Below are 13532 nucleotides of genomic sequence, written 5' to 3' on the forward strand. Positions count from 1 at the left end.
GGCCACATTTATAGGCCTGTATTGCTGTAATCTTTAAAAACAACCAGCCTAAGCACTGGAAAACACATAGCAGGGGTTAGTCCTGTATTAGCAGAGAAATAGGCTTGGTTTATTAATAGGTCTTATTTAAGTCTCATTTCCATGCTTTTAGGACTACATTAGATTTTCACCTCACATGGGCACATGTCCGAGAAGTAATGGGAGCAAGAGAAGAGACAAGCCCTTTTTCAGTTCACAGAACCCCAATTCTTTATTAATCACAGCTTGCTCACAATGACATACAGGAAAATAGCACTAATGAAGAGTAGAATATGCAGGCAGCAACCTCCAGGGGGGTAGGGACAACTTCAAAACTGCAGCTATTTTGGGGACGATGTGTTAGGTTTGGTGATACTGTACTTGGCACAAGCACCCTGTCTAGTCATTCCTCCTGCTTCAGCCCTCTTAGTCCTAGATGTCTGTCACTAGGTAGGGTTGGCTAACACTGAAGAGTAAAGGTCATGATGAATGGAAGTCAGCAGTGTCAAAAAAGAAGGTAACAACTGGCTCATGGGTTCCAGGTGAAATATTCGGTAGCCTCTTGTACTATTACACATGTCATGTGGTAGCATCAGATAAGTATCATAGATCATGGCATCTACAGATAAAGCCACTTGATGCTTTTAGTTGCTCCACCAGTAAATTTTCAAGTGGTGAATTAAGCTCACTTTACAATTAGCATTTGTATGGCTGTTTGGCATCATCCAGAATTTGTCATAGCTTGATGGTTACAATGTGCCTCTTAAATTTGCCTCAAACTGATCCCACTTGCTCTCATTCTGTTGCACAGCTGTCTTTGTTGCCTCTCACCTCGAAAAGCAGAAGCAACAAGTACTGCACGTGGCGATTTAACCCCAACTATATAGCCCACTACAGAGTCCTGTAGCGTTAAGTTGCATTTGAAGAAATTACATTTTAAGAGGCTTTTGCCTTGAGCTGTACGTGAAGTCACGATACCTGTGATCTAGTCACTGTTTCAACAAAGCTTATTGATGGCAAAGCGGTCTAGGTTATTAGGCAATGACTGGTCTCTAGCACCATAGAACTACTACTGACCTCATGGTGGTTGGAATGAAAGTCGCAGGGAATGGAAGTAGACGTGAGGTGCTTCAAATGAACAGACCCAGCAAATTCAACTGAGTGGAAATAGACAACATCAGAAGCCTGTTACAGGACATGTAAGATTATGAAATAACTTGCATAATGCAATACTTGTATTTTTTAACAAAAATGTAAGTATTTACAAAGTAAGATCCAAGTTTTTTAAACATCAAGCAAATCATTCTGCAAAGAGACCGCATTGTTTTTGTTTTTATTTTTGTTTCTTTTTTAAAGTTTTTTATTGAGTTCTTGATTTTTTTTTTTTTAAACCATGTCATACATTTCCCATACTGATATCGCATGATCCATAATAATATAGGCAGGGGAAGTTTACTAATGGTGGGGATGGGTCACATCCACCATTGCTGTTTTCAGCCAGACAGTTCCACCTGGAGCTCCTTGTTTCTACGGACCTCTGCAGCATGCCTCTCCTGGAAAATATCAAGAAAGGAAAAATCAAACCTCTTTCTCATTCCGCCTGCCCAGGGAGGCTCCTGATGACAACCTGTTTAGGTTGTGCATTTGATGCTTATGCAAAATGTGTTTCACAGCACAACTATCTTTAAAGGCTGCAACTCAGGAGAGGTGTCATCCACCAGACCAGCCTGAGGCATGTTTGATGCTTACATTCTACTTATGCTCTGGAGTTCAGCCTTTTACCTGATATGGCCTTATAATCCTCAGCACCTCACAGAGTTTCATGTTAAAGGCCCACATAGAGAGGTGCTCCTTGCAGCACAAAATGTGCCATGTGCTCCCATTTGCCCTTTGAATTTCTAGATGTTAAACTAAATATAGGGAAGGAGGAGTGGAGTTGAATTAATTCCTTGCACACTGTATGCAGAAGTGTTAGTTACTGTGTTATCTGTAGCATTTAGGAACTATAAATAAAGGTCCAAGAATTTAGTTCCACCAAGATGGGTCAATCTGAAAATCTCAAACATCGCCTTAGACCGAACAATGAAGCTAGCTGTCCCCTCCATTCTTTCTCTGGCTGTGATGGAGGAGGGACGCAGTTACCAAAGTCAATGCTAGGCCCTTCTGTCCACTTTCAGCCAGCTTTTACAAAAGCAGTCATAATTAATTTAGACTTATTTGAGGCACTTCTGTGGAAATGGGCCTGTGGTCAGGAACAACAGCTGTCAAATGAATTTAGGAATGTTCTACTTGGGGTGTTTATGAAACGATTATTTTTGGCAGCTTCTGGGTTTTAGGGTTTGTGGTTTATGCCTCTCTCCTTTCGGCTGTCAAACTATCAGACTTTTACCTCTTGTGTCTGATCACTGAAAAAAATCCCAGACAACCAAATGACAAGCACACGGTGACTACAGAAGCAAACATCCATCCCTAGCTGACTTATGGTCAAAAATTCACCAAAGTCAACAGTTATCTTTTTATTGTCTGAGTTGGACTATGGATCACAGGCTAAGACAGCTTATTGCATCAACTGACTCTGTAAATCACAGTTTCTTATAATTCTGAATGCTAGATTTTATATGGGACTTGTTCCTTGCTCCCATTAACTGCAGTATACAGAAGTTATCTTTGATTGTAGGTACTTCTAGATACCAAAACCTCAGGGCGTCCACAGTTTTGTGTAACTTTTGAAGATTTGGACCCAGATATCTCATTACTTCTTTTTCTGCATATTCAGGGTTCACTTTTGTGTTGGCAAAACTGTATAGTCATGCAATTCTTAATTACTGCTCTGTACAAACGTTCGCAAATGAGTTATTTTCATCCTTGTTCAGAAGCCTTCTTTGGATTTCATGCACATATGCCATCATACTGCTGTGGAAATGGAGCTTAACAGTCTGTTAACATTAACCTAGGACAGAGAGATGCTTCAGCTGTTCTTCCCATTTGCTTTTGGGCTTCAAGAATGGCTAATTGGCTTTTCTCTTTGTTTTCATAAGCTTTGGGATATGTGCCTGCAAACCAATCTAATGCAAAAATGTCAAGTATCTGGGTACAGTTCTTAAGCTCAAGAATTATCCCGTTTGTGTAGTCACTTGTAACATCATCCTTTGGTTTCTGTTGTTTCTTTCCTGCTCTCTGAGACTTTTTTCTCCAACAAAGAAGCAGAGGTGCTTATGGAGAAGGTCTCACTGAAAACTACTGAGAGCTATTTTCTTTCTGTTAGTCAATTTACTAACATGTTAGAAAGTTCATCATTGAGAGAAACAAGTGATCACTCATGCAGAACTAATTAATTTTTTCTTAACACTTCTAAATCTTTATTCGCATGTTTCCCTCTCTTGTGTGGAAGGGTTATTTTGGAGAAGGGCACACTTGGTCCTGCATGGTGGGGGTTGTGATTTACCTGTTTCCTCTGACTGTACCAAAGATCTCCAAAAGAAAATTTACTCTCTTTTAGTTGCAAGACTGATGGAAGAACAGGACCCTTTTGATGTACAGGAAAGATTTTTTTCCCGTATTTTTCGTCTTTCTCCTCTGAGAAACCAAGAACTACAGACACAGGATAACCGTTTGATTTGTTCAATGACTTTTCTTAGCAGTCGAAATCTAAACACAAGTGACCTTTCATTTGTTCACAGCACTTCTTAAAAGCTAGAAAATCAGCCTTTCTCTGGAGACAGTCCAGTGAAGGGCCATGAAGATTAAGGAACTGGAGCATCTCTCAGCCTCTCCTATAAGGAAAAGCTGAGAGAGCTGGGACTGTTCAGTCTGGAGAAGAGAGGGCTCAGGGGGATCTCATCAATGTGTAGAAATACCTGAAGGAGGGTGCAAGGAGGACAGAGCCAGGCTCTTCTCAGTGGTGGCAAATGACAGGACCAGAGGCAATGGGCACAAACTGAAGCACAGGAGGTTCCCTCTGAACACCAGGAAACACTTTTTCAGTGTGAGGATGACTGAGCACTGGCACAGGTTGCCAAGGGATGTTGTGGAGTCTTCATCCCTGGAGATATTCAAAAGCTGTCTAGACACGGTCCTGGACAGCCTACTCTGGGTGGCCCTGCTTGAGCTGGGGGGTTGGATGAGATGACCTCGAGGACCCTTCCATCCTCAACCATTCTATGATTGTGTGATTATAGATTTTTAGTCTTTTTCAAAAGTGAGTGGTGGTTTAGATAGGCACCAGGGGCTCTGACTTAAAAATTGCTCAAGTGTAGCAACTGAGACAGGAGCTACCCACAATCTCTCTTCAAAATACTGATTAGATTTTCCTCTCTAGTCTAGGGTGAGGAGTGATGGTGTGGTTACCTTTTCTTGGAGACGTTCAATAAGAGCAGCTAAATTAGCTTCACGGTTTTCTTTGATCTGTTCCATTTTCAGTATCAGCTTTTCCTCTGCCATTTTGCTGAAGTTATTGTTCTCCTCCAAAGCCTTTTGAAGCACTTCTCGCTCATGTTCTCTCTTCTCTGCCAGATGTTTCAGCACCTGGGCCTCCTGGGACTGGAAACAGAGAGACATGCAGCTGAAATGAAATACTCATGTGGAGCAAAAAAACACCCATAGGGCAACTCAGTTCACCGAGTTTGGAAACTGCGTAAAGTTGTTGCTTTGTTGTGACATGCACTGTTTGGAAAGATCACTTCTGTGCATAAAACAGATTAGCTTCCATAACAGGGGCTTAAAGGCACTGGCTAAATGTGAGGTATGTGCCTGAGGCAGCAGCAGAGAAGTGTCCGAAGCACTTCTGTTAACAAGAAATGCTGTCATGTGTTACTGCCCTGGGTTGTCTGGGTTACTGCAGTGGTTGCTCAACCTCTGACAGCTGCACTCTTTTAGCTATGAGCATTTTATTTATAGAGATATGGGATTGGGGGCTGAAGCTATGTACAGTGTTAAAAAGGAGGTTGCTGACACAGGAGAGGTGCTTTTTTCACCTAGGTTGGACTATCCTTTAATGCGCTTGAATAGTTAATAACAGGCTCTGAAGATTACTGTTGTGAAAGACAGAGGAATCAATTCAGACAACGTTTTTTTTTTCCCGTGATATTTATGTTTGGCTTCATCTCGCTGATTAGGAAGGGAGAAAAGGGTTTTATTCTACAGAAAACAACGAAAGAGATATTTTTAGTTAAAAATTCACATTTTGCAAGGAAGGTGAAAACTGCAGATAGGAATTAAATGGATGCAGCTTATGCACAATACTATGTTATTCTTCTTTGTAAACTCACTGCTCAGAAGCATAAGCTTTGTTATTTATTTTAAATCGAATTACTAACATGAAACCACTAATCCTAGGAGAGAAGCCAAAGAACTTACAGCATTGGGCCCACCCTCCAGGCAAGTCTAGTCGAAAAGGCAATATGTTTCAGAGGGGTTATTTAGAAATGATAAACAACATTGTACGCTTTTGGATAAAATAAATTAGAGGGAGCATGAGAAGCAAACAGAAAACAGGGAATGAAATATGGCTCCAGGAAGCTAAGTGTGTATTTCAGTGCAGATCACAATACACTGTTGCCATTGTTATCCATAAAAACGAATTAGTTTAAGGCCTAAATTAAGGGGTTTAACCAATAATTACAGTTAGTGATAATGAATCCTATTAAATTCTATTGTGTGGCTTTAAATGGAGTGAAAAAGGCTGCAATTCTTTTACATGAGTGAGGTCCAAGTAGGAGGAGAAAACAAGTATTTTAACGAAGGTAAAGATACACATAAAGCCAAATGCACTGATGAGGCAAATTAAACAGGTTCTAGAAAAGGCTGCAAAAGCCAGGCAGAACATCTTGCAGCCAGTCACTGGAGTAAAACATATCTGGCTTTGAAAGGCTGTAATGGCTTGCTTGAGATCAGAGGAAAAAGCTACTTTTGTCAATCTTGGCCACTTAATGTATTTGCTTTCACCTCTGGCCTGGCTGCAGTTAAGAGTTCATTTCTCAAACTGTAATCCCTGGAGCACTTGCTCATGGGAATGGTCTACTGAAATGGTCGGTACCTTACAAAGGCTCTTCCTTGCTCTTACCTCCATTATAGCATATGCTGAACAGAGAGTAATAGAGCAAGCATTTTTCAGATTTTTGACTCAGAGAAAATAACTGTTGTGCAGGCCAAAAGATGTTGCAAATGGGAGCAAGAAGTCCCCAGACAGGCGCAGCCAAGAGCAGAGGGAGTTTCACTGGTGGAGAATTGAAGGACAATAAGCCAAAGGGAAAAAGAGCTGGGCAAAGACGGAATTTTGTAGACTAATTGAAAAATCATAAAAGCCCCATAAGTTTAGCAAAAACATCAATAATTTTAATAATCATATAGTAAAAATAGGTTATTTTGAAGCAAAATATTTGAGTTCAGATACTTAGCATTTAACATTTCTTTAACTGTAGGCTATTTCAAAATATAAAAAAGTTATTTTGAAAGATTTGGTACAATGTAAAACTGAAATAATTTAACATCTTCATCTTGCTTTACCATTTTTGGACCAACTTGAGTAGCTCAGTTTGACCAGTGCTTGTGAAGTTATTCTGCATTTTCTGTTTAATTTACTGTTCAGTGGCAACCTTTCACCTAATTTTGGAAAAGTTATTGCCATTAAATTTTGGTTGCTGATATGAATTTTGTGAACCCTTTGCTTAAGTGATCTAAAAGTAACTTTGATAATCTAAGAATCTATTTCCCTTCCTGTTGGGAGTTTGAATAGAAAAGATACTATGATACTAATTGTAATGTCCTTTCCCAAGAAATGTTTAAGAAGTGACTTGTTCATTTGGACAGCTAACATTTCATGGTGTTTAAATATGTATATATAATGTGTTATAAAATCAAGCATTTTCAGATTTGGAAAACAGACATTTCCAAGGACATATCCAGGGCCCATGGAGATACTTTAATAAAAAGTAAGATTTGGACTGTGCCTACAAGCAGCATTTTTGAAAAGAACATTGGCTTTCAATAGGAGGTAGGAAAATGCCTTTGAGACTTCGGGGCACTTGCCCATTTTTCAGGATTTGTTTTTTTTCCATTCCAACCACTTGCCTTCTGGAACTACTTATTATCATAAATCCAGGAGAATAGTGAAAAATTAAAGTTCCATATCAAAGTACACACAGTTCTGGAGGCTATGCTGACAGACAACACATTCAAAGTAATTTGTCCACTAACACATGATAAGGAAGAAAATCTTTATACTCGAATTCAGTATTTACTGGATGCAAATTGCATTGGCACCAGTAGGCCCTGAATGAACGCTAAACCAGGCCTCAGGAACCGACTGCACAGCCCTAATGTGATTTTCCTTTACAATATGCCTTAAATGGCATTCCTTTTCCTTACTCAAAATGTTCAGGAACCCAGGACTGGTTCAAAATAAAGGGACACCCCCCCCCACCCCGCCACAAAACATCCATGGGGTAGTCTCATTTAGACTGAAGTCCCTCTTCTGATGCCGTTGTACCCCAGCTGTAAGTCTCGCCCGTTTCCCTGGTGTTCAGGCCATTTTTGAAATCCCCTTACGACAATTTTGGGAGGCGGTTGGTATGTTTTTGTACTGGATTGTCAAACAATTTTCTGTTTCCAACACATTTGGCAAAAGAACTTGGCCACCCTGTCTGCTCAACATCGACTACACATCCAGAAACGGCTAAATGAATGACCCCAGATACCTAGTGGGGCTGGGATTAATAGACTCCCTTTGTTGTTTGTGTTGGCTTTTAACTGCTGCGTTTGGACTCTCGTGGTCTTGATACAGGATTCCAACATCCAAATATTGAAGTCATTTATGCGGAGATAAAATTAAAGGATTAGTTTTAAGCAAGAAATGGGCTCAGACAACTGCTTTTAAACTGGGAATTTCAGCTTGAATGCCTTCACCCGACCATCGTAGTTACTAGGATGTATGAGGCACACTACCAGTCATGAGAGCTCCACCTTCATAACACATTCATTCACTGGCTGGATTTTTTAGAATTAAAATGTTCAGCAGAAGCTGCACTAACCTTGGTATTCTTCAGTGTATTGTGTATTTAAGAGATACTACTAACGGAGCAGAACGTGAAGACAGGATTAAAGGCTCCTACTGAAATGTAAATGCCAAGGTGAAGCCTAGGTATTAGTCAGAAGGAAATGGTGAGTTGAAGTAATGATGTTTTCAGAGGAAGTAATTGAGGTTGGGACTTTTTCCATGTAAAAGCAAGGGAATGGACTCAAGTTAGACCTCACTCATGATACTTGCTTCCTCAAACCTCTGTATGGTTACATCCTATTCATCACTGGGAATGATGTGAATCATTTGTATTACATTAGAATCATAGAATCATAGAATCATAGAATCATAGAAAAGGTTGGAAAAGACCTCTAAGATCATCGAGTCCAACCGTCAACCCAACACCACCATACCCACTACACCAGGTCCCTAAGCGCCTCATCTACACGTCTTTTAAATACTTCCAGGGATGGTGACTCAACCACTTCCCTGGGCAGCCTGTTCCAAGGCCTCACCACTCCTTCAGTAAAGAAATTTCTCCTAATGTCCAAACTAAACCTCCCTTGGCGCAACTTGAGGCCATTTCCTCTCATCCATTAGCACTTGTTCTGGCTGTTGTGAGGACTCGCTGTCCCAGGCAGTGTGCAAATACACAGGGAGAGGCAGTTCCTCTCCCAAAGTGATGACAGTCTAGAGAGACACGAAGAAGAGGAGTATGATCCTGCTCCATGGGGTCACAGAGCAGAGGGGTGAAATGGCTATATGGCAGGAGAGCCAGAGACATCTGAACTGTAACCGTAGGTGAGGTCCTCCTTCTACTGAAACCAGATGGTGCACAACTTTGCTTGAATTTAGATGAGAATCCTTTTTCTTGTCCGGTCTGCCAAGGGACCTTTGGGTCAGGGCTACTAAGAATGTAACGTAGACTAAAAAAAACTAAAGAGCCCATCCACAATGTGATTCAAGAAAACTCACTGTCTTTTCCTCAGCTGGCACAAAATTGCTGCTCTCAGGGTTGTGACCCATGGGGGTGAACAATGCATCACCTGAGCTCTGGTCAAGTGGTATCACCTGAGCTCTGATGAAGCGGTATCACCTGAGCTCTCTACCTGATGTTCCCCTACCTGCTCATGAGGCATTTCTTGATCTGCTGCAGTCTGAAAGTTAATGAAGATCAATGTCAGTTTGTTTTATGATTGCTCATTAGCAGCAAAGCCCATGGTAAACTGTGGGGAGAAGCTTTGCCAGCATTGGGATACATCTGTCTCTGCTCATGATCCCACATGCTCGGAGACAGACCCTGGTGCCTGTCCATGGCAAGGGGGTTGGACTGGATGACCTCTGAAGGTCCCTTTCTAACCCAAACTATTCTATGATTCTAACAGCAAACCCTCTCCTAGCTGGTAGCAAACATCCTCCTGTGGGCACATATCCCATAGGCTTACACTTTTTGGAGGAGGAGCTGCAGAGTGGCTTGTGATTTTGGCTATCTTCGGTAAAAATTAGGGATGAAGCACCACGTATGGAAACGCTATGGTGTAAATCAAGATGGGGCAGAAACACCTGGTTGCGGTGCCGATTCCACACGTGTTGCTGGGACCTTTACATGGAAAAGCATTTCATGCTGTATCCCTGCTCTGCACAAGCACATGTGCACAGCTGAGGGCCAGCAGTAACAGAAAGGGGTATCAGTAGATGGGCAAGACGGGAGGCAAATATCTCGGGCAGTGCCTGTCCTCCCTCCCAGCCTGCTCGCTTAGAAATTACAGGAAACCAAGGAGGGGAATAGGAATGAGTTGGAAGAACAAAGAAACCTCCACTTTTGCCAGTGCCTCATAGACACCAGGGAAGGTGCTGATCCCTTCTTTGCCTCTCCTCTTGCCTGGAGCAGCAGTTTTATAGGTCCCGCACAATTTCTAGGAGGGGGCATTTGTCCCCCAGCTCCGCCGTCTTCCACGCCTTGGTGAAGCCTCTTCCCCCAACAGCCTGCTGTACTGTGCCATAAAGCACGGGTGGCGTTTTCAGTGCCAAAGGAGAGATGGATCAAGAGTATTAAGAAGTGCCTCTGGGTAGGCTGCGGGGCTGGCTCAGAGGGGCAGCGAGTGGGGTGCTGAAGCCCGATGCAGAGTGCGGCCGTGATGCTGGCAGAGGAGCCCCGGGCTGCCTGCCTGCTGCAGGGAGAACAGCAAGCCTTGCCCAGGCTAGGCTGTACGGGGGGCTTATCTTGCAGCACTTCATAGTAATAGTATTAAAAACTCATGTAGCTATAAGTCTACATCCAACAGCATGAAAGTTAAAAATTATGACTGTTCTCCTGCATTCTTCGTGGCGCTAAGCACTAGGGATGAGCCAGATTCAATTTCGTCCCAATACAAAGCCATTAAAAGGATTTAATTACATACGATTTCTCTCCCATAATCCAAAGTCTAGTAGAAATGTGCATCCCTTTAGTGTTTCATTTTTATGCTAGTAAGTTGAACATGGGCAATAAAGATATATAATTCAACATATGGCTCTTGAAGTCTGTACATCAAGTGTAATAATAGCTGAACATTCAAGGCCAATGGATAAAAATTGATAAATGTTAAAGGTTCTCTAAGAAATAAATTTCTGCTGCTTATAATGTCACTGTGCTCTAATTTCTTGAGTGGGAAGGATGAAAAGATCTTTCTGATTATCCACCGAGGTGGGAAAATATAGCACACATATGCCAAAAAAATAATGGGATAATAACGACATGCTGTAAAGAGGATTCTATAAATGGAAAGGACAAATCTGTAACTAGCCCAAATGGGTCTTGCTGTGTGGTGCAAAAGGGAAAAATGCCTCAGGTGAAACGCTCGGTTTGGTCTGAGAGTATGAGGTCACAGTGACTATCAAGTGAGGTAGAGAAAAAGGGGGAGAAAAGGAAAGAGCCCTGCAAAAGCTTATAAGAGAATAAACAAGAATGATAAAGAGGAGACTGCTGAAGGGCATGTATTGCTGTAGATGTTCTCATGAGTTTGAAAATTTATTAATGAACACTGCCTAATTAACAGAGCAGAACCTAATTCCTAAACAGTGTGAAATCAATCAGTATTTTTTCTGAAAAGGCAATTCTCATCCATTAGTTATACTTGATTTTAATTGGAACTGTGCTGGAAAGACATGATCTAGAACCGTCATGCCTGACAGCTGTTGTGCATAGATTGAAAAGTATGATAACAAACGCCATGCTGGATGTCAGAAAGTCTGCCTGGTTTGTCTAGCAGCAGAAAGTGTAGATGAAGTTGGGCAAATTTGCTTGGTCCTTTCCTTGATATCTATATCTATATCTAATCTATACCTATATCTACATCTATATATCTCCCTAGCTTTCAGCAGTCACCAAGTTATGTATTTTCTGAGCCAGCAGCTGCATTCATATAATCATCTCCTACAAAGTAGTGCTCTATAAATTTTGCTATTATCTTTTTGAAATAAATAATATTTTAATAATCTCTAAATAGTCTGTGATAACAAACACAGCTTGATTAAACAATACATGAAAAGGTGATTCCCTCTTTCTGTTTTGCAATTGCTGTCTGATGATTTCATTGAGTGGTTTTTCCCCTTTGGATTGCGTGAAACAGAATATAATCGTTCCTATTCATCTTCTCATTACCATTCATGACTTTGTAGCCTTCTATCTTATCTTCCATCTGTTGTCTCTTTCCAAGCTGAAAAGTGGACTATTTAATTTATCTTCTTATGGAAGATGTTCTGTTTCTCTGATTGCTTTTTTATCCTTCTCTGCAATATACTCTTTTTCAGGCCAAAAATGAAAGCAATAGTTGACATGTGGGAGCACCAGCGACTTTAACAGTGAGGTAATGAAGTTTTCTGCTCTGGTCTTTGTTCCTTTCCCAGCAATTTCTGCTGCAATGCTAATGTGGAGTATCTTGTCTATTAAAATAACTCAGTTATATGTTCACTTAAAATGAATATAGTACCAAGGGGAAGAAATGGCAGGTGTCTGTATTGCTATCACTGATTACCAGTTTATTGCATAATGAGTTTTTCTTTAGGAAGAAATGAACAGTAATGAAATCAATGAAATGAAATCTCTGGGACATTCAATTTATATTTCCCACTAAGTATATGCATAATATCAGGCTTCTTAATTGCTGCCATTTCATTCTGTGTCCATATCTTTACTTGAGTATTTGTACTTGGTACAAAGGCAGTTCACAGATCGAGTCTTCGGGGCATATCATCATTTGGGTGTGTGAAAACTCACACTTCTGGGCAGGTCCTAGTGCAAATGTATATTCCTTTCACATAGAGTCATGTCCTTTTACTGAAACGAATACTCTGGCAGAAATATTTGAAAGAAGCAATAGTGCTAATGTATGCGCGTTAGAAGCACAGAGTCTTGTCTTAGCAAGGCAGCAGAAATGGCAAATGTGGCAACACTTCAGTGTTCACCTAAATGAATTGTTCAAATTAGTGAGGTCCAGAATAGTCAGGTTTCACTGCAAATCAAAACTGAGGGACAGGTTTTAAGACCTGTCAGTAATCCAGATCTACTGACTTTAATGGACTCATATCTCACCACACACCAGTGTCACCACTCCATTGGGTTTCTTCGAAGTGACCCTGATCTGGTCTGACAGGAGTGAAAGGAGAATAGAGCTGCTTCTGTTGGAGCTGCTCCATGTGCTATCATCTGGCGTATCTGCTGTCCCTGGACTTCTGAATACATTTTTGTCCATAGCTGGAAATGATTATGTAAATGTCAATTTTAGAAACAAATCACATGGTTTACGAGATAAATGAAAGGCTTAGAGACATCTAAGCTTGTTTCATTTTCAGATACACTCTACCAGGGACTCCATGAGCAGGTGGAAGGGGTTTCTAACTCCAATTTAACTGGTGCAGGCAGATTTGCCACAAAATAACATTGATCGCCTGGTTGAAGGACACAGAAAGTCCTTCTATGGCTCCTGAGGCTTCTCTGGCTTCTGTGGCTCTCCTTTTGTGCCACAGCAAAAGGAAACATGGATTAACCAGGACAATATATTACCACATCTTGAGTTTTTCTGTGGCCATTGCAGCCAGTCATGACTTTTCTGAAATGGTGCAACACAGCATAAACACTGGGCCTATAGAGAACACTGCTAATTTTCAGACTGGCAATTCAGGCTGGCAATGATGAGTGTCTCATTGGCTTTGCCTGTCATACTCCGACTTAGCTGATCTGGAATTTGGCCCTTTATCTTCTGGGGGAAAAAAAAAGCAGTATCTCAGCTAGCTCTGACTTAGAGCAAATAAAGATCTCTTCAACACATCAGTCATGATGAAAGCCAAATAAACAGTTAATGTGGTCTTCCTGCTGCATGCTCCCTGCATTTGTGCTAAGATGTGCTTCTTTGTGAAGAAGGTGTAACAACCCTTCCAAACCCTATGTGACAAACTTACTGATTATGAAACAGGGTTTTACCATTATGGGTAAGGTCGTAAAGAAGGGAAGACTTAGTCT

The 13532-nt window shown here is 41.2% G+C and overlaps 1 protein-coding gene across 1 annotated transcript in view; it reads right to left on the reverse strand.

Moving 5' to 3' along the window:
• Positions 1–228: 228 nt before the first annotated feature.
• STMN2 (stathmin 2) overlaps positions 229–13532 on the reverse strand; it is a 41774-nt gene continuing 28470 nt past the window's right edge. The window contains exons 4-5 of the mRNA XM_075140639.1: positions 4366–4557; positions 229–1571 (exon numbers count right to left, since the gene is read on the reverse strand). Coding sequence (XP_074996740.1) covers positions 1512–1571; positions 4366–4557 — 252 coding nt within the window. The 3' untranslated portion in view covers positions 229–1511. The remainder of the gene's footprint in view (positions 1572–4365; positions 4558–13532) is intronic.

The sequence above is a fragment of the Calonectris borealis genome, chromosome 2, assembly GCF_964195595.1.
Source record: "Calonectris borealis chromosome 2, bCalBor7.hap1.2, whole genome shotgun sequence".
Taxonomy (NCBI): domain Eukaryota; kingdom Metazoa; phylum Chordata; class Aves; order Procellariiformes; family Procellariidae; genus Calonectris; species Calonectris borealis.